Below are 22,694 nucleotides of genomic sequence, written 5' to 3' on the forward strand. Positions count from 1 at the left end.
TAGTGACAACCCTAAACAATGAACATTTCTAGTGTCCAGGTTATAGTTTCTAAATAGCAATTCCTAGTAAAAGGAACAACTCTTTGAAGATGGCCTATTCCAGGACTGGGCCAGTAAATATACAATGACCCTGGAACATCTTACATGAGAAAGAAATATATCAAACAGGAATAACTGCATGTCAAAAGGACTCAATAGCCAAAAGAACATTTTGATTATCAAAAGTAATAATGACAAAAAAAAAAAAAAAAAGTAATAATGACAAAAAAAAAGTAATAATGACTAACATCACTGGATTAGAAACACACACCTATAAAAACTAGAAGCTTATAATGATAATAATAAAGACATCCCTTTTAGGGATTATTAGACCAATTCACTACTCTGAGAATTTATAAATCGTCAAGCATTTATGCTATTCCAAAAAAAAAAAAAAAAAAAAAAACCTTTTTTCAGGGTTTCCCTTATTAAATAATTCCAGTTAAATACAAAAAGAATGGAAAACTAGAATCACCATTTCACATCTCCTAGTGAAGCAGTGAATCAATGCAAACCAGGACAAATAACCCAGTTTTTCCAATAAATCAAGGGCATGGAAACAAAGAGAATTGTCTTAGAAAAAAAGATGTAAAAGGATCAAAAATATATAATGACTGCAATGTATGGACCTTGCCTGAATCATAACTTGACCAATTATTAAAAAATAATAAAAGAAAACATCTTCGAGAAAAAAGAAACTTCAATATAGACCACATAATATTAAGGGATTATAGTTAACAGTTTAGATATGATTAAAGCCACAATGGTTTATAAGGTGGTAATTCAAACAAAAGCAAAAAAACAAAACAAAATCCAGAGAGCTTTATTAGAGATGCATAATAAATTATTTACAGATAAATTGACATTATGCTTAAAATAAGCTTTATAATTCTCCAGGAGAGAAAAATGTAGAAGTAAAGGAGAGGAAACTGGATAAGAGTAGGGGAATAGATGGAAGAACACTGACAATGCAGTTGAAAGCTAGAGTTCAGCATGGGGTATATAGGAGTTCATTATACCATTTTTTAAATGCAAATTTAAAAGCATCCCCAAAACAAAGCCTACACATGAATGTGTGTTGTCAATCACACACACACACACACACGCGCGCGCGCGCACACGACTCCTCAGTTTAATTTCCTAGGGTTCCTGCCACAGGACTCCCAAAGAAAACAGAAAGATATTGAATTTAAATTCTTTTGAATAAAGCCTAAGAAGGGCCAACCTCATTAAAAGCCTATCAAATAATTAATAAAACAGTTACTGAGAATGTACCATGCTCACAGTAGCTAAAGAAAAACAAAACAACAACTTGCTAGACTTTCCAGGCAAAAGACACAACATAGTTCCTCTCCTCTCAGATTTTATAGTCTATTAGGAGAGACAAATGCAAAAATAATTATTCAATAATGTGTAGTATGAGAGGACCTCATAGAAAGGGTAAAGCATGAAAAATGAGGAGACAGTATCTAACCAAAAGGCACAGTTACATAGCTTCCAGACCCCAGAGAAAGGAAGAAAGTTGTCCAAAGACCCTGAAAGTCTGAGAGTGAAAGGTGACAAGAGAAAAAAAAAGGGCAGTGAGAAACAAGGAGAAGCTGTGTGTCATGCAAAGGAGTATGGCTACACATGGAAACAAAGGGAAATCAGCTAAGATTTTAAGTAGAACTACTACATCACGTTTTCATTTCTAAAGGACCACTTTGAGAATTAATCAGTGTGAGGATAAATTACAAGCTGAGACTGTGAGAAAAAAAAAAAAGCAGGGTCTCACTGAAGTAATCTAGACAACAAATGAGGGTCTGAGCTAAGGTGATCTTGATAGGAATTTTAAAAAGTAAGCAAGATGTAGCTATTAGGAGACAAAAATCTATACATGGTGATTAATTGCATATACAGAAAGAAAAGTCAACAATGACTTCCAGGTTTTTAGCTCATTCAACTGTGTGAATGATGGTCCCATATGCTGAGACAGGAAAATAGGAGATGGAATTGATTTAAAATAGAAAAAAGGGATCTCTGGGTGGCTCAGCGGTTTGGCGCCTGCCTTTGGCCCAGGGCGCGATCCTGGAGTTCCGGGATTGAGTCCCACGTCGGGCTCCCGACATGGAGCCTGCTTCTCCCTCCTCCTGTATCTCTGTCCCTCCCCTCCATGTATATCATAAATAAATAAATAAATCTTTAAAAATAAAAAATAATAAAATAAAATAGAGAAAAAAACATTATATTCAGTTCTAGAAGTGTAAGACTAAGATGCTCACAAGTGTTCCAGATGTCCACTATCTGGTAGAAATCTGAATATAGATTTGATAGTCAGGTGAGCAATATAGTTCAGAATTATCAGGATATAACTACAGTTACAGTAATGGATGAGATCAATCTGGAAGACGTAATGGATGAGATCAATCTGGAAGACAGAAGGCAGAGAAGAGTCCACAAAGGAGATCACATAGGAGAGACCACAGGAGCTGGAAGAGAACCAGAACCAGAACCACAGACACAGGAGAGAGTGACATGTTGCAGTGCATCAGCTGTGCCCACTGCTCCAAGGCGGTAAATGTGGTCAGAGGAAGCAGGGGGGTGAGGGGTCCACTGGATTAGGAAATTATGTATTTATCAGTGAGTTTGGGCAGAACAATTTCAGTTTGGTAGTTGAGCAAGAGGCCAGATTAAAGTGGTTTCCAGAGTTGACAGAAGAGAAAAAAATAGAGATTTCAAGTGTAAGTAAAGACTTCCTGAGGGAAGAAAATTTTTTTGGTGATGGGTAGGGAGGGAAGGCCAAAAAAAACCCCAAAACAAAACAAAACAAACCATAGGATGGTAGCTAAAAGAAGATACAGCACGTCAAGGAAGTCGTTTAAGTGTTTTAAGACTAAAAGACCAATCCTTCCCTAAGTAAAAAGATAATCTTTAAATAGGCACTATAGATATCCATGAAAACTTGAGAACAAACATCTAAGCCACTGTTCTAGATTAAATAACCAACTAATTAATATCCATTTCCCATAACTAATTTCAACAAAGGCAATAATTTCAGGAATATTTTTAAAAAACCATTCACTGGACATCTGGTATGTGCTAGATGCTAAGGATGACTAAGATATCCTACTTGCTCTCAGGGACTCACAGCATAGCAGGGGAGACAGACACATAAATGGCTAAACATAAAACTACTTAAGAAATGCCAAGATATAAGTAAGCATAAAGTAAAATTGAAACACTTCAAGGAAAAGAGAATATAAACCAAAAATTCAACATTAGAAGTACCTATCTTTATATTTCATTCATAAAATTATCAAAATATTTCCAAAGTAGAGAAAGTTTTAGAGAATTACAATGTTTAGAGGGACCTGAGTTGCTCAGTCAGTTAAGCATCTGCCTTAGGCTCAGGTCCTGATCCCAGGGTCCTGGGAAGGAGTCCTGCCTTCAGCTCCCTGCTCAGTGGAGAGCTTGCTTTCTCCTGCCCCTTGTACCCTCCCTCTGCTGGTGTTCTCTCTCACTCTATCTCTCTCAAATAAAAAAAATAAAATCTTTTTAAAAATGTAAATGTTTAGGATTAACAAGAATTAAAAATATTCAAATGGGCAAAACTATAGAAAAAACAGTAACACACAGGACAAAGTGACCAGAAAATAAGAATCATCAAGAGAATTTCACTGTTAATTAAATAATTCTTTATGAATGTGTAAATGCACATTATTTTATGTGTTTAATTCTTAAACTTATCCAAAGATAAGAAACTAAATATCCTTAAGTGATTAAAACAAGTTACCCATTTGGGAGTATGATTATGGAAAAAGTCTCATATAAATATGTATATACTGCCCTCATGGGGCAATAATATGTAGTTCATTAAAGTATAGGCAGGAAATGAGCTGGACTCCTTGGATATGGTTTAATCCTAATTATCCTAGCCAGTGAAGAAGCAATACTGGTGTAAGTAGTAACATAAACCATCTAAAAATCATTCATATACATATTTCTGTTTATGCCAAGTTTCTTTCCTGATGGGGGAGAACTGACCTTGTATTCCAAGAGGTGCTGTAACTTCTAGGTGACCTGAACCAAAAATCCCATGCACAAATAATTCAGAGCTGATATTCCATGGGTAAATAAATTAGCCTTTGAATACCATTAAATAATGTTCTTTCTGTCAAACTTCATTGTACTATAGATCTCAAGTATCATTTATAAAAGGTAAAGATTAAAAAAAAATGACTTACAAGAACACATGTTGGGACTTCACGAAGAGAATATTCTGCTTTGTTAGGAAGATCTTGATTGCCCACCAGCTCATAAACAGCAGGATAAGGTAACAAGTTCACCAGTCCTAGAAAAGACTAGGCAGGGGAGAAAGAAAACACTGTCATTTAAATAGTGCATTCTTTTTTAAACCATATCTACAATGTAGTTTTACATCATACTCTAATGAGGGTTAATTTTTTAAAATAAGCCTCATTAACCTACATAAATGTGAAATATATAGATGTTAAATACCAAACAGCTAACATCAACAATAATCTGTGTGCTGACAATGCATAACAATTAGAATATATAGGAGTCGGAAAATGTTTTAAAATGTCTTGTATCTCTTGAAAAATGTGTTTTTGAGAAAAAAAATTAAATGATCCATCTTTCTCATTATTGGTATTGTGTAAGAAATACAAGAGAATAACACTGTGGGGCTCTGAAGCAATAGATAATAAATTCTATATATTCTCTCAGGTGACAGGCTATCTTTATCCCTTAAACTACATTCACTGGAAATCCAACTAACCCAAATATCACCATTCATTTTAAAAAGCCACTGGAAAAAAAAAAAAAAGCCATAGATTTCCCTATCAACACCAGATCATTTTCTGGTGCAATCTTAACAAGTTAATCTCTCCAGGAAGTTTTTAAGCTCTCACTCTCATTTCATCTTACTAAAAGCAACTTGAACATTTTTTTCTCAGGCACAGTTCACTCTGGATCCCCTGCACAAATGCATGCAGTGGTTACTTATCACTATCAAGCCTAAACTCTTTCAAAGCACTTCTACTAATTAACATCTTTCTTCTCTTCACAGTGTCAAAAGCCTTGTTTTCCATTATTCCTCAGCAGGAAGTCACTACTTCAGTCAATTCAATCTGCCTGTAGTCTCCTTCAAATAACTGCCACATATGCAAACCTTTTTACCCTACCAACATACTCCTGCCTTCCCACTTACTAAGTATCCTGCTTCAAAAACTTGCCACATTTTTTTTTCTAGAAGGCTTTCTAATGAACTCTATTCACCCTAGAAATCCTGTATTCTGCTAATACTTGTATAGGTTTCACGTTATTGTGTTAATTGTATTTATTTAAGCTTTCTGCTTATTAACTATTAAGTTTTCTGCTTGTCATTTAAAAAATGTTTTAAGTGGATTAAGAAAATTTCATAATCAAATTAAGAATTCTCACTATAATCAGAACACGATAAAATTTAAAAGTTAATCCAATCTCTCACGTAATAGCTGAAAAAACCAGAGACCAGAGAAGTTAAGTGATTCCGCCAGACACGCAATCAGACGCTTGGCAGCAGAACTAATTGGCATTTTCTTATTTTCAGGCTAAGTTACTCATTACAAATCCCAGTATACTCTTCAGACACTATTTAACAATGTCACCTGTGCTACACAGTCCTTGTTTGAGGACTTGTAAGGTATAGTCTATTTTATCCCCACCTCCACCCTTATTATACCAAATGCAATATTCCTTAACAAGTAACAGTGGTTAGAATGAATATATTTAACAGCTGGTTTTAACAAATGTTGTAGAATGAAAAATGAATTCTTTAAAAGCTTCCATTTCTTCCCATGAATATTCCAAAAGTGAAGATGGAACTTCTACTAAATACTTCTAAGAAGGAACTAATTCACATACTCCCGATTTAAACGTAGTATCATTTGGATAATAGTTATCAGAAAGCAGAATGTCCAAATGTAATAACCTAGTTGCCACTTACTGAATGCTTATCTAAAGAATACTATGCAAGAACTGTTCAAAGAGAAAATAAAAACATCACCAACTGGTATCAAAGAAAGGATGTTTAAGAACTATGTCAATTAATTATACATAAAATGAACAGCAGGGAAACTAGAGAGTTCATGGCCACTTAGGAAGCCACCTAGGAAAAATTCACCAATCATTAAGGTGTTACTACAAAGATAATTAAGATAGGTTTATATTTTTTTTTTGTTTTTTTTTTTTAGGTTTATATTTTTATTATTCATATATTCTCTGAAAAAATAAGATAAGTTAAAAATAAATAGGAAATGCTTTATAATTTAAACATGTAAATATTTAATAAATGTTTAGTATTAACCGAAATTTAGAGAGTTATAAATGAGTCTTTTTTAAAATATCCTTCCCATCTACTGTAGACATGACAGATTACAAAAAAAAACTTTCAATAAATGTTCATCTGGACATCTGACACTGTCTATAAAGGTACTTGGTTTTTACAAATCTGTATCAATACCATACTGAGAGTTTTTATATTATTTCCATGGGTAAACATGAAACCCCCCTACCTCCATCTAAGGAATAAAACGATCTAGAGCACGTAGAATTGTGAAAACTTCTGATACGGTACTTAAGGTAAAAATAATTCAGTAATTATATTGAAACAAAACTAAACAATTTTAAAGAAACTTGAGAAGATTTCAGCAGCTTGTCTCTAGGAGAAAAATCCACTTTTCATATAATAAGCATTTTTAAAAAACATTAGCATACTTTTTATAAAACTGTGATGTCTTAATACTTACATAACTCAAGAAAATGAGTTCCCATAGAAACATAAGATATTGCTAATATCAAACATTAATTATCCTAAACTTTATATGAGCACAAAACATTTTACTTCCATGTCTTGAAGAAAATAAAGTTTTGTAAGGTAATAGTAAGAAAATTAATTAAAGGTCAAATATTTGATATATTTTGAGAATAAAGCATTTTAAAATTAACCAAAATCAAACACTTTCTTATGAATTAAAACTCCTTCAGGTTGATAATGATCATTGATTCACTTATTAATTCAAAATACTTTAACACCAGCTGCTTATCAGCAATTATGCCAGATGCTAAGAATAAAAATATGAATGAGTAAAGAATTGGTCCCTGCCCTCAAGGACTCATACTGTAATATAGGACAAATACACTATTAGAGCATTTAAAATGGTTCTCTAAATGACCTGATGGTATCACACTATGGAGAGGATGGATTGGAGGATGATACTAAGGCAAAGCAGGGGAGGTGAGAGCTATGACTGCAAAGTAGCAGGCAGGTAGACAGGAGATGTGCTATGTTAATGAGTACTACCTTTATCCTCTAGGAAAAAGAACAAGGTTTTTCCGAAATAGTAATGGGAATTTCATTTTACCTTACAGATAGAAAGCTATAAAGGAAAAGGGTTTTGAGAGTAGACAATACTTGGGGTAAAGAAATTAAGATTTGGGGTTCTAAGAATAATATCAATTATACTTAATATACCAAAAATATATTTTTAAGTGTCTAATGCAGAAATCAGAAAGTTATTATAAAAAAAGGAAAGTTTGAGATAAGAAAATCCAACCATTTTAAATTAATTTTACAACTTTCCAGTCTAAGCCTTCCTATTTTTTTTTCTTGCCTTACAGCACTAAGACCTAATACAATGTTAAATTAGTGAGAGTGAATCCATTTTAGGTCCAGTATTTCACCATTAAATATGAGATTCATATTTTTGATGGATAGTATTTATCAGATTGAACAAAATCTGCCAAGTTTTTATATCATAAATTGGCATTAATTTTGGCAAATCATGTGTCCATGTCTACTGAAATCATTATATGAATCTTTATTATTTTGTTAATAAAAAGAATTATAGTCTCATTTCAGACTGAGAAACCAACTTTCTGTTGTTTGGGATAAATCCCACTCAATCATAAAAAATGATAGGTCCGGGGATCCCTGGGTGGCTCAGGGGTTTGGCGCCTGCCTTTGGCCCAGGGCGCGATCTTGGAGTCCCGGGATCGAGTCCCGCATCGGGCTCCCGGCATGGAGCCTGCTTCTCCCCTCCTCCTGTATCTCTGCCTCTCTTTCTCTCTATGTCTATCATAAATAAATCTTAAAAAAAAAAGATAGGTCCTTTAATATATCACTATATACAATTTGAAAATATATTGTTAAATATTTAAGTTTATACTCAGATATATTTGTCTTTTTTTTTTTTTTGGTAACAGTTTAGTCTCATCCATATCAATATTACGCTGGCCTCATCACATAAGTTAGTAACTGATTCTTTCACCTCTGTTTGTGAAAAAGCCTGTATGAGATTAGTGGGGGGGGGGTGAGATTTTATTTATTTATTCATGAGAGACAAAGAGAGAGAGAGAGAGAGAGAGAGGCAGAGACACAGGCAGGGGGAGAAGCAGGCTCCCCACAAGAAGCCCAATGAGGGACTCGATCCCGAACCCTGGGATCACGCCCTGAGCCAAAGGCAGATGCTCAACTGCTGAGCCACCCAGGCATCCCCATTGTAGTGGTGTTCTTTCTCCTATAAGAGTTTCATAGAATTCACCAGGGAAACCATGCGGCGCTATGTATTTTGGTAAATGAATTCGATTTCTTGAACAAATACATAGCTATTCAGATTTTCTATTTTATACTGGGTGAGTTTGGGTAAGCATATTTAAGAAGTTTGCCAATTTTATCTTATTTAAATTATAGCATAAAGCTTACAATATTCCTTTATTATTCCTTAATAACTACAGGATCTTCAGTGAAACTCTTCTTTTATTCTTGATTAACTTTGGGTCTCTCATTTTCTTGATCAGTCTAGCAAGGAGCTTATTATTTTTTTAATAATCATTTCCAAGTATCGACTTTTGGTTTGTCACTTTTCTCATTTGTCTTTTTCTCTGTTTCATTGATTTCTGCTCTAATGTTTATTATTTTCTTTCTTCCATGTGCTTTGGGTAGAATTTATTTTTTTTCTAATATCTTAGAGTGAAAACTTGACTCACTGATTTTAGATATTTCTAATATAAATATTATAAATATGCCTCTTAACACTACTTCAGCTACATTTGCAAATTTTCTATTTTATTTTTATTTCCTGCTTTAAAATATTTCCTAATTTCTCTTATAACTTCTTTGAGCTGTGTGTTTATTTAGATGTGTATTTCCAAATATTTGGGCTTTTATAGTTTCTAGCTTATGATACTTAAATTCACTGTAGTCACAGAACATAATTTGTATTATTCCAATTATTTTAAATTTATGTAGACTTAACACTCTAACTCAGCAAGTCTCTTGGTAAGCATGCTAAGTACTCTTGAAAAGAATATGTGTTCTGCAGTCACTGAATATAGTATTCTATAAAGAACAATTAGATCAAGTGATAACTAGTGATATTGGTATCATGTGCCTGAGAACAGCCAGAAAGATGTTACATCAATTGCTGAAAGAGGAATGTTAACATCTTCAACTGTTACATTTGCCTATTTCTTCCTTAAGTTATTTTAATACTTCATATATTTTTAATCTCATTTCTAGGATCATAACTAATTTATCATTATTATATCTTCCTGATACATTTACATATTATGTTCAAATGTTTCTTAATCTGACATTATTTTATTTTCTCTCTCTCTCTGACATTAAATAAGGCTACTGCAGTTTCCTAATATATATTTTTCCTCTTTTTTTATTCATTGACTTTCAATTTATTAGTGTCTTTTTCATTAAAGTGAATTTCTTAGAAATAATATATATTTGGGTCTTATTCTGAAAATCTGCATTTTAATTATTTAGTCTCTTACATGTAATGCAGTTATTGATTAGCACTACTATTTTACTATTTGGCTTTTTTCCCCACCCCTCTTCTGTTCCCTTACTCTTCCCTCTCTGTATTTTGGGGTTATTTTTAGATTTTTATTCTAGTTCTATCTTTTTGCATCTTATTTAGTGGTTTTTCCAGGTCAGCTGTCCAATAGGACTCTCTGTGGTGTTGGAAATGTTTTATTATTTGAACTATGCAACAATCACTAACTACATGTGGCTACTGAACACTTAAGATATGATTAAATGGACCTGAGGGACTGAATTTTTAATTTTGGTTTTAAGTAGGTTTATATAGCCACATGGCTATAAATAAATATAAATATCTGTAAAAGCTATAAATAAATATAGCCATATTGTCTATCATATTCTAAAACACAGCTATGAGAAATAAGAGGAGGCTGGACTGGATATAAATTTAGTGTACCTCACTATATACTGAGGCCACATTATTGTTTTCTATAATTTAAAAGACAGTAAAATTAAATCCCAAAAGTAAAATTAAATACCAAGTCATTACAGAGCAATATTTAGAACTGTAAGCTGGACAATAAGAATGTTTGCTATGAGTTATTTCTAGATAATTCAGTTCATAGTTTAGAAGAATACACATTTTTTAACAGAAATTAACCATTAGTTTATACAGACATTTCTAATTCAAAGCCAAAGAAGTTAAATAAAATCCCAACTTTAAAATAAAAATATTTTCTACGGATTAAAAATTATTATTGTTCTACTTAATGTAAAATTTAAGAATCTTGAAACCACATAGATCTGCATACCATTATATATTTGCTTACCCTGTGTAGTAGACCTGTCATGTATATTACCCCTAAGTATAAAATAAATCCCACTATATGTCATAGTTTTCTTTTAAAGAGTCTTGGGAAGCCCAGGTGGCTCAGCGATTTAGCGCTGCCTTCAGCCCAGAGTCTGATCCTGGAGACCCGGAATCAAGTCCCACGTCAGGCTCCCTGCATGGAGCCTGCTTCTCCCTCTGGCTGTGTCTCTGCCTTTCTTTCTCTGTGTCTCTCATGAATAAATAAAATCTTTAAATAAATAAAGAGTCTTACGTATTTACAAGACATTAAGAGAAAAACAGGGTTTTCTTAAAGATTTTATTTATTTATTTATTTATTTATTTATTTATTTATTTATTTATTTATTTATTTAAGAGAGAGAGACAGAGCACATGAGCACTCCTGAGCAAGGGGTAAGGGCAAAGGGATAGCGAGACACAGAATCTCAAGCAGTATCTGCACTAAGCACAAGCCTAACACAAGGCTCAATTTCATATACCTGAGATCATGACCTGAGCTGAAATCAAGAGCTGGACGCTTAACAGACTGAGCCACCTAGGTACCCCAACAGACTTTTATACTCACTCACCTCTTGCAATTTCTTTTCAGTCTGAAAATCCAAATACCCATCTGGTATCATTGTCCTTCAACCTGAAGAAATTCCCTTAGTGTTAAATAAAATGCAGGTCTGCTGTAAAATATTTTCTTAAACTTTAAGGTTTATTGCACTTTTATCTTTGGTTATTTTTGCTAGATACAGAATTCTAGGTTGACTGGGCTTTCCCCTTTTGGCACACAAAAGATGTTCTATTCTCTTCTGGCCTCCATAGTTTCCAATGAGACATCAGCAAACTTTTCTGCTGTTCCCCTGTATGTGTGATTTTATATGGCTTCTTTCATGATTCTTTTCTTTATCTTTAGGTTTCAGCAGTTTTTATGTCTACAATGAGCTTTGCTGCAGTTTCCTTTGTATTTGCATTCTTTGCATAGTCTTCTTTGAGATTCACTAAGTTTCTTCATCTATAAATTTACATTTTCCAAGATATTTGGAAATTTAGCTTTTGTTCAATATCTTTCTGTCCCATTCTCTTTCTCTTCTATTTCTGATATACTAATTGAACATATTAAAGCTTTTGATAAAGGTCTCACAAATCATAGAGGTACTCTCTAGTTTTTCTCTCTGCTCTTCAGATTATATAATTTCTACTGATCTATCTCAAGTTCATGACTTGTTGTTCTGTCATATTTAAATATTCTGTTAAGCTCATCTAGAAAATTATTTCAGATAAAGTGTTTAGTTCTAGAATTTCTATCTAGTTCTTTTATGCGGTTTCTATTTCTCTACTACAACTTCCAACTTGTTCATTCATTACAAGCATATTTTCCTTTGCATTCTAGTTATAAAAACTCCTTCAAAATTCTTATAGATTATTCCAATTTCATCATTTCAATCTCATCTAATAGTTGCCTTTTTCTGTTCAAATCACATCTTATTCTTCATATGTCTAGTAATTATGGATTATGTCCAATATATTGTAAAAGATATCATCCCCAATGCTGACTTTAATAGCTAACATGTCAAATTCAAACTCTAAACTCTGACCTCTGTGGTAAAGAGCATCTGACATTTGTTCAGTCCAAGTTCAGGGGAGGGTCTTATATTGGCATAGTGTACACAAAGAGTTTAAGTGTCCCCTAAGTACATCTTTTCAGAGATCTTCTTCCATCTTCCAGCTCCTGTGTAGCCCTGAAACTTTTCTGCTTTTTCAATGTTGTTAGAGTATGGGTATTTGTCTGTGGAGCACCAACTGGTACTTGCCCTCAGGCAAAAGTCTGTTAAATCCAGAATCTCAAGCAATACCAATCTTCGTATGCATTACTGACTCCCTTCCATTTTTTGGTCTCTTTTTAGCCATTCCAGTGTTTTTAACAAGTTGGTTTTATAAGTGTTTTTCCAGAGTTTGTGTTTTTTACTGGAGGGAACTAGTCTACCATCATAAAAAAGCAGAATTTCATTTTTTTAAGATTTTATAACATCCTTTGAAACTATCCAAGGCTGCCATAAAGCCAAAGTCAGGAATCACTGTATCATTTAACTTTAGTGAAATTTGGGAAATATGTCAAATACATAAAAGCCACTGAGTTATAATAAAGTACTTAAAGAAGTACTTCGGAATTTTTCTTTCTTTGGCACATTACTCTAAATGATAGCATCTTATCTCTGCCCACTGCTCCTCAAATAATCCTGATAACTTTTTTTTTAAAGATTTTATTTATTTATTCATAGAGACAGAGAGAGAGGCAGAGACACAGGCAGAGGGAGAAGCAGCCATCATACAGAGAGCCTGATGTGGGACTCGATCCAGGGTCTCCAGGATCACGCCCTGGGCTGCAGGTGGCGCTAAACCGCTGCGCCACTGGAGCTGCCCATCCTGATAATTTTATACTAAATTTAAATCCAAGGGCAAAAAGCTTCTATATATATATATATATTTTTTTTTTTTCCCCACTTTGGTCCCCTGGCTTTTGATTTAGAGTTTTGGCGGGGGGAGGGATGTTTTTTCATAGTAAGTCTACTGTGTGTTACTCTATATTAAGAGAAAAATTACAGTAAAAGTATTGTGAAAGGAAAATATTCTTGCAAAATGCAATTCTCATGGAACACTGGTAGTGCTGGCCACTTGTTTTGGAAAAATAAAAAATGTAGAAATGAAATAAAGGAGAGAAGAGAAACTTAGGAAAAGCTGCTGGTTGCAACTATATACAGATAAAGTCTGGATGAAGTAATTTTTTTTTATTTTATTTATTTATTTTTAAGATTTTATTTCTTTATTCATGAGAGACACAGAGTGAGAGGCAAGAGACATAGGCAGAGGGAGAAGCAGGATCCCCATAGGGAGCACAATGTGGGACTTGATCCAGGATCCCAGGATCATGCCCTGATCCAAAGACAGACGCTCAACTGCTGAGCCACCCAGGCGCCCCTGCATGAATTTCTGAGAGAGATACTCAAATCATTCCTTACCTTCTGACAGCTCCGGTCAATAGGATCCACTGGAGTAGATCTGGGATGAGTTACTCTAACATCATCTCTTCCACATTCCAGATTGGCCCATAGTTCAGTTATAAGTGCATTAATAAATCCTAAGGAGAATTATTTTACATCATATTTACAGTATACTTTTTCTGGAGATTATGGAAGAGACATAATTATCCCTCTGACAAAATTAGTCCACAGTGACAAAAGACACATACTTATTATATCTTGTGTAAGAAATAACCTCTAACCTTGATAGAAATTATATCTCCTGTGGTTCATTATTCCTTCATGATACCTCCCTGTCATAAAACTGTATGATTAAATTCTAAGACACTATTTCCCTGGAGAACTGAATTCTGAGTCTTAGTATTTATCCCCTGGCCAACAACTTCTGAGTATGTTTTTCTGGAAAAAAAAAAAAAAAAAAAAAAGTTTACATTTTACTCTGCAAATGGGCCAACAATGAAAGGCAGCTGAAAGGTGGTATATATGTGCATGCATGTGTGTGCTTGTGTGTATGTGCATGTGTAGGAGATATCAGGAAGGAGGGTATGCACTTAAAGACTGTGTGTTCCTTATTCTAATATAACTTTTTTTATAATTCTTAAGACAATTCATTTCACACAACTTTTGGCTCAATACAGTTTAAATTCTCGTGAGTCAGATACTATATATCTAAATGAAAATGATTATTAAAAAAAAATAAAAAAAATTAAAAAAAAAAAAAAAAAGAAAATGATTATTAAGGCTGACCATTATATTCTTTTATGAAGATTCAAATTACATTTTTAAAAAAGTATAAAACAGAACATCTAATCATAAAATCAGTAAGTTCATAATAACAGTAGAGCAGAAAGGTTTCTCTGGTGTAAGAGAAAAAATGCAGGCTTTGAAATCAAGAATATCAGGGTTAAAATTATAAACCTGCCAGCTCAGTAGTTATATGTCCTTATACAAATCCCTTGACTTCTTAGAGCACCAGTTCCCCCTTTTGAAAACTGAAATAGTACTATATTCAAGGGTTGCCATGAAGTATAAATGGGATGATATATGTAAAGTTACTAATATAGTACCCTAAGATATCATAGGAACTCAAGCAGTGTTGGTCTTCCTTCCATTGTCTATAAAAATATTGCATTTAATCCTCTCATGAGAAACTTGATACTATGAGGCTTTGAAGTTTAATGACTTGACCAACAAGTAAATCTGAGATTAAATCTAATCTCCAAATGCTTCCAATAATGTGCCCCTGAGTATGGCAATGTTAGATTTTATGCTAAAAAGAAAAAAAATAAGTGGTTCAGTTTAGGACAACTTCTGCTAAAGAAACATGTTTCATAATACAAGTACTCAAAATTAGTTTAGCCAAAAGGTTTTAAGATTCATTATAGTAAAATATTTTCATTAAAGAGAGAATCAGTCTTGATCAGTGAAGTTACAAGTCATCAACCCTAAGCTTTGAAAAACATAACCATAGCGTCTCTATTAGAGGTATGCTTTGTCTCCGGTTCAGGGTTTAGATAACCTTAAGATATATTAAGTTAGCAATGTTTAAACTTCTTAAAAATCTAATCCATAGTAGATAATACACGCTGACTGCAAAGACAGTGGTCAAAGCTAAGTGGTGAGAAGAAAGCATTCAAAAAGCAAAAGAGGAAGAAGAGAAATAAGGAAATGGTATGTATGTGTGTATAGTAACTATTGGGGTTGTAAATCTTGAAGTATATTCAGGTCACTAAAACTGAGCATTAAGAAATCCTGTAAGATTCAAAAAAATAAAAAAAAAAAAAGAAAAAGAAAAAGAAATCCTAAAAGATTGAACTGTACTTAGAGGGTATCTTTTTGATTTATAAGATGAAGACAACTCCCTAAAGCATCACGTACGTCTCAGTTTATTTCATTATATTCCATTATTCTCAAAAAAGAGAACAAGGCTGTGTGTGTGTGTACACATATATTTTCAAGGGAAAAAAAATCCATTGCAATATCATGGAAAAGAAAAGATAAAGGAAATCCCATAACTTTCCCTTACTTACCTAAGGCCTAACTTTGGAAAAAGAACTTTGGAGTAAATCTGAGAGCTGGTTGTGCCAGTTAAATTTTCTATTGGTTTGCTCATTTTATTTAAAATTATTAGAATTCTAATTAAAAGGAAAAACTTACCTGAACTTTGTAGTGCTATTGCACCTGCTGCTGTTGAGGCCACTTGGGTTACCAAAACTCCATAGCCAAACTTTTTATGCCTGCTGATCTAGCAACATAAGTAAAGAAGGAACAATGAAAAGCAGGAAAATATAAAATGCTAATATTTCATTTACATGTTACATGTAGAGTTACTGATTCTTCCTATCAGAATACTAAACATTCTTTCAGGTAAAGATAATGAGCAGCAAAACAAACTCAGACACTCTATCAATGAGTTAATATTTTTGACTATCTTATTTCAGATACAGGTTCTGGCCCCAGCCTTAAAATTAAGTATTTTTTTTACCTCGAACAAGTCACTTCTCTTTTTAGATCTAAGTCTCTTCATACATAATAGAAGGAACTTTGACCAGATGAAGATTAACATGCCTTCCAACTTTAAATTCTATTTTTTTTTATTCCTTAGGTTAGTTCTTCAATAAAAAATTTCCTCATTAATAAATCTGTATCGATTGCCAGTTGAACTATACTTGTAAATAATAAAAAACTTTAAAAAATAGTATCTTCTCAATGGTAATTATTTTTAGAGGAAATGTGGTATTTTTTCCCTAAGGTAATTATATATATATATATTACACACACACACACAGAGAATCTTCTCATTAACACAGAGGTTTCTAAACAGTGTTGTAGAAGACCTTGGATAATTTATTATGTCACAAAGATTCATGGCAAAGTACAGAAGTATCACTCTTGGCAGAAAACAATATGGAAATAATAGACATAAAAAAAACCTCCTCCTTTTCAGATCTTAGTTATGACCAGGCTGGCTAATAAAATGGTTGACTTCTAAACAAAGCTAAGTAGCCATTTACAATTTATATTTTTTCAACATTTTGTTAAAAGGATCTGTTTTGATCAAATTTTTTTGATCAAATTTTTAAAATATAAACTGTACATTCAGTTTTGAGGGCAAAAAAAGTAAAAAGTAACTAAAAGACCATGAGAAAGAATTAGATTTCTTCAATTTTCTGCTATTAATGTCTTCATAAGTTTGCCTTCCTTTTCCAATTTTATTACTCGTATCTTCCACCTTCCTTAATTTACCAACATCAGTTCTGTAGTTAGATGACACAGGGGTCCAGAAATATGAATGTCATTTTCCCACTTGCCCTCCTCCATAATAATTGAGAAAACACAGTATTCATCAGTCATCCCCATTGACCCAGCTGATTTAAATACTAGCAGCCAAGGGGCCTCACAAATTCACAGTAAGTACTGAAAAGGAAGAGGCAAAGAAAAACTTCAGAGTAACTTCTCTGAAGAGAAGAGATGCTTTACTAAAGGGAGACTTAGCCTTCATTAACACTGTTAAAGACAAATCTGAGCTTTAGTCTTACTGCTTTCAGTAACTAGGTGTGTGAGCATTCACAGATCACTTAACAAGCTGGGGTCTCTACTTTCTCTTCAGCAAAATAAAGGAAATGGCCTACTGGTTTTCTTACAAGATACCAGAGAATCTAAATTTTCAAAAAATGTCCTGAATAGCATAAAGCACCATTAAAGTATTGTATAATATTATAAGGTTGTGAGTTACTGAGATTTAGGGAACAGAATCTTCTATTATAATCACCAGGCTGGTATAAAGGAAGACTAGATTTTTGTTTACATTCATAAATGTTAAAACAATGGTATCTACTCCTTGGTATATCAACACAATATTAAAAGTTGTGTAAGCATTGTCTCGAGCATTTGATGAGAAAAAAAAATTTCTTTGAATTGCTTGAATATTTTCAAATATGTAAAAAAAAATAAAAATAAAAACACAAATGGTTAACTAAGGACTCAAGGAGATTCAAACTCACCAGCAGAGAAATTCAAATTAAAATGACAAATTCATTTATGTAAACTTAAAACCCCTGAGAAACTTCAATATTTAGTATAGTCCGAATGTTCGTGTCCCCTCAAAACTCACATGTTGGAATCCTGACCGCCAAAGGTGATGTAGTAAGTGGGACTTTGATTAGATCATGAGGTGGAGAGTCCTCATGAACCGGATCAGTACTCTTACAAAAAGATCCCAGAGAGCTCCCTAACTCTTATCCATGTGAGGACAGGAAACATCTATGACCAGAAGAGGGACCTCACCTGACCACTCTGGCATCTTGATCATGGACTTCCAGCCTCCAGAACTGTGAGCAATAAATTTCTGCTGTTTATAAACCACTCAATTTATGGAATTTTAACAGCCCAAATAGGCGAATACAATATTCAACAAGAAATATACATGCCCAGGGATATTACACATATTAAACACATTAGTATGGAAGCCTGGAGTAGAGGGTGCAGGTAGGGTAAAATGGAACTGTGAGTCAGAAATGACATCGGAATAAAATTAATCAAGACAGACATCTTACATGGACAGATAAGGACAGTATGCCATAAACTGAGGCATGTAAATAAGTTCTCTATACTTGAGGTCCATTTAAATCAGAACAATAAAAACACATCTGCACATACAAACCTAATTATCATAAATCCATGAACTAATGTTCATATGTTTTTTTTGTGAAGAGATGGTTGGAGCCCTCCCGCATACACTACTTACTCTTCACAGCCAAAAACTCTCAGTTATTCACAGGGTTAGGTAAAAGTAGGAAATTAGAACTGAAGAACAAATAAAATGGTATTTACAACCTGATAACCTGGTAACATCAATATACAACAGCTGCCAGAAACAAAGAAGACACGTTTAAAAGCATACATATGATCCTATAAAGCCAAGTTCAGAGATGTTTATACTATCACAGCAAAAAGCTGAATACACTTCACTGAACTTCTGAGAAAAAGCTAAATTATACTGTACATTTTACTTAATAGTATTAGTAAAATCCCTCGGCAAGTAGGTTTTTTAAATGTGAGGACTAAATTCTTATTAACATTTACACCCGATGAGGTTTCTCCCCTTCCTGAAATTCCACCCAGTTTTAGTATAACCAGATGTTTCTTATACTTATAACACATCTGGATGGTTAACTATATTTTTCAATTCCATCTGGTTACTTCCCATCCTGTAAACATATCCATAGATAGCAACATCAACTCTAACGCTTTCCTGAAAAAATATCAAGTTAAATATTACAATGCTATATGGCTTTTTAATTGAAGTTTAATAACCTCTTCACACAGAGAAGACAGAATAATGTTCTTTATAGCTTTTACAGCAACAAAAATTCTTTTTGCCTGCGGCAGATGGTAACTCATACCTGTAATTTTTTTGCATATCGGTTGAACATAAATGTCACACATTCGTTGATGGCACCTGTTCTTTGAAGAAATAGTAGTCCTTTGGGAGTGGCAGCAAAATTTAGTAAATCATCTAACAAATTCTCTTCCCAAGCCATACTGAAACAGGTAAAAGAAAAGTATTCATTCCTTTATTACACTCAAAACTGAAAAGAAAATATTACAGCTTAATACTGGTGATAAACTTATAGAGGACACACTGATTGCAAAATATTCAGTTTAAAAAATAAGATTAAAAGTATCGTTTCCTTGATAGTGAGTTTTTATTATTATATTTTCTATCTCAGTAAGTTTCTTTCACTTTAATCAAATATGAACTACAGGTATCAGCATTTTTTATTACATCTAGGTTCTCTCATCTGTGCCTTAATTTCATTCTCTTCTCCTACTATAATTCTGCTGGGCCTGGCGTCTCCAAGCCCCAACTCTCCATTATTTCTATACTTTCTTTTCACTACAGAGTATTTATCTTCCAACATTCTAAAGTATATCAGGCACAATATCTTTATTTTCATAGGTTTTTAATTTCACTTTTGGAGAATGATATTTCTTTCCTCAAAACACTTTTTTAAAGGAAGGCCAGTAATATTCTCCAGAGAAAAAATCTGAAACATTCAGAAGACACAGTTAATAGGAAAGTCAGAGCTAGAAATATGGAATCATATGTAGATAAGCAGTTCATTCAGAAGTACCAAAAGGAGAAAATGTACTACCCAACTGGATGCTCCTGTCTGGAAAGAAACTTTAGATATAAAATTATGCCAAAAATCAATATCTACACATATAGTGAAACTGTGAATATGTAGAAGTGTGCATTTTCTCCCTAAGGAAGTCACAGAAATCTGTTTTGGAAATGATTGTAAAGAAATTTGAAATCCAGGACTTTTCTGGATCAAAAAAAGAACTATTAGTACAGGTTTTGACAAATATATCCCTATATACCAATCACAAAGCAATGGCCAAAGATATAACCATGTTTAAATAACAAATTCTACCATAGACAGAGAACAGAAACACAAAGAAATGGGCTCTACTTTTAAGGCAAATGCAGGCAATGAAACCAAATTTAGTTCCAGTAGGGTACAAATGACTAACAAAATTACATATGAGACACAAAACCAGTGCTAGGCTCACTGCTTAAGACCTAGGTCTTAAAAAAAAAAAAAAAAAGACCTAGGTCTTAGCAAGACTAATAAAAATAATATACATTTAGCTGAATTAAAATAAAATTTATATATTAAAAAAATTACATTTAACAAAATACTTATATATGTATAACACAGTCTCTAAAAGTAGGGCTTTGACAAGCCACAAGGCTAGGGGAACAGGAAGACACAGATCCTCATTTCTTGAAATGAGTACATTATCAATTTATTTTCTAGTTCTTCAGTTCTATCTGTGATGTTATCTACATCATTACTGACAGGAGCCTCAAAATGCCAAGATGATATTTATTTAAAACACAACCATAAAAGAGAAAAACAATAAAACTGAGCAGGGAGAAATGAACATAAATAGGGAGAAACAGTAAGGGAAGAGTGAGAAAAGTAGGGAAAGAAGCAAACAAAAAGACTCTCAAAAATGAACTCCCAAACTTTAAAAGATATCTAAGTTAAGAGCTAGCAGAATCAACACTTATCAAATCAATCTATTCCAGCTGAAATAATTTCCAGAATTAATGACTAAAATAAATTTATGATATTCAAAGGAAGATTTTTAAAATTTTTCTATTAAAACTGAAGTAAAAAAGCAAAAGGGAAATAAAAACAGGTACTTTTTTTAAAAAGAAACACTGGAAATTTGGAAATAAAGAAACACAGTCAATTAAACACAAAGAATTACTGGATAGAAGAAAGGTAAAAAAAATAAATGTTTAACAAATGAGATATGGAGCACAGACTGAAAAGTCTCAAAATATATCAAATAAAAGCAGTAAAAGAGAATGAAAGGAATATTTAAAAAGATAATAAGAATTTTCTAGATTTACGGAAAGATATCACAGCTAAATTATAAGCTGTGAGAAAGGATATGACCTATAAGAGAAAGGTGATTATACTAACAGATTTGTCAGTTACTGTTTATTCCAGAAGAAAATGGAATAATAGCTTCAAACACTAATGAGAAATAATTATCTACCAAAACTTTTATCCCCAGATAAACTATCAACTACTACTTGTGATAAGTGAAACTGTCAACAACCACTGAGCCTGGGTGACTCAGTCCGTTAAGCACCGGACTCTTGTTTTCAGCTAGGGTCATGTCAGGGTCATGGGATAAAGCCCTGCATTGGACTCTGCTCAACATAAGTTGGCTTGGGCTCCCTCTCTCCCTCTCCGTCTTCTCTCTCTCTCTCTCAATAAAATCTTTAAAAAAAAAGAGGGGGGGAGGGTGAGATAGAGGGTGGGGAAGTGGATGGAGAGAAAGAACAAATACCACATTGAAGGGTGGGTTTGTGGGCTGGGGGAAAAATAGTCATTTTCAGATATAGAGGGAATATCAGTTAAATGCTCTTCAAACCCTTAAAAAACAAAGGAATACTATTTGGAAACTTAAAAATATACTTTATCGGGGGCGGGTGAGACTATGAGAAAGAATGGACTATAAGTTTTAACAAATGGCAAAAATAATAAATGTCTACAAATTTAATAACTGACTGAAAAGAAAAATTAGGTCCTTCCAATAAAGAACATAAAATAAGGTTTTTCAAGCAAAGACAGATTTGGGGTTTAAATGACCCTATAATACATCACAAATCTCAACCAACATAAAAGGATATATATAATGCAATCCAGATTCTCTAAAAATATAAATTAATTATAAGTCAACAGTTTTGTAAAAAAGATAATAGCAAAAATAACTGTTTTAAATGAGTGTATTGCAAATACTTCATGGATTAAAGAGTAAAATCCAAATAGGAAGCTCTTAAAATATTTAAAAGAGCTTAATATGAAAGTGCTACATATCAAAATATATTAAAATTAGTATGGCTGCTATAGTTTGCTTCTCTCAATATCCATTCTCATCCCCCCCACCTTTTTTTTAAGATTTTATTTACTTATGCATAAAAGACAGAGAGAGAGAGTGAGAGGCAGAGCCACAGGCAGAGGGAGAAGCAGACTCCACGCAGGGAGCCCGACGTGGGACTCGATCCCAGGGCTCCAGGATCCCACCCCGGGCTGAAGGCGGCACTAAACCGCTGAGCCACCGGGGCTGCCCTCATTCCCCTTTTCATTTACTTTCTTATACTACATAAGCTAGGGAAGGAGAAAAGATGAAAAGGAGAGAGAGAAAGATGAAAAGAGCATTAGCAAATCTAAAACCTGGTCTTTGCATAAACTAATGCAAATAAGTAGCTAAATAGGGAAAAGGGCCAAAAAAAATACTAAGACACAAAAAATAATTATAAGTAAAGAATTTTTAATCATAAAGAATATTTTGAACACATTAACAAAAAAATGTTTAGATTGAAAAATGTAGTCTTTTTAGAAAATATAACCAAGTCTCTCAAACACAAATAAAA

General features: G+C 33.3%; 1 protein-coding gene across 5 annotated transcripts in view; it reads right to left on the reverse strand.

The window, feature by feature from the left end:
- The window catches only part of TBC1D32 (TBC1 domain family member 32), a 211,736-nt gene that overhangs the window by 117,313 nt on the left and 71,729 nt on the right, over window positions 1-22,694 (reverse strand). For all 5 annotated transcript variants that reach the window (XR_012033870.1, XM_072832067.1, XM_072832057.1 and 2 more), the window contains 4 exons: window positions 19,135-19,273; window positions 15,887-15,974; window positions 13,709-13,827; window positions 4,263-4,379 (listed from right to left, as the gene is read on the reverse strand). Coding sequence is in view for 4 of the 5 variants with exons in the window: in XM_072832067.1 (XP_072688168.1) it covers window positions 4,263-4,379; window positions 13,709-13,827; window positions 15,887-15,974; window positions 19,135-19,273 (463 nt within the window). In the remaining variant the exon portion in view is untranslated. The remainder of the gene's footprint in view (window positions 1-4,262; window positions 4,380-13,708; window positions 13,828-15,886; window positions 15,975-19,134; window positions 19,274-22,694) is intronic.

This window comes from Canis lupus, chromosome 1 (assembly GCF_048164855.1).
Source record: "Canis lupus baileyi chromosome 1, mCanLup2.hap1, whole genome shotgun sequence".
NCBI lineage: Eukaryota > Metazoa > Chordata > Mammalia > Carnivora > Canidae > Canis > Canis lupus.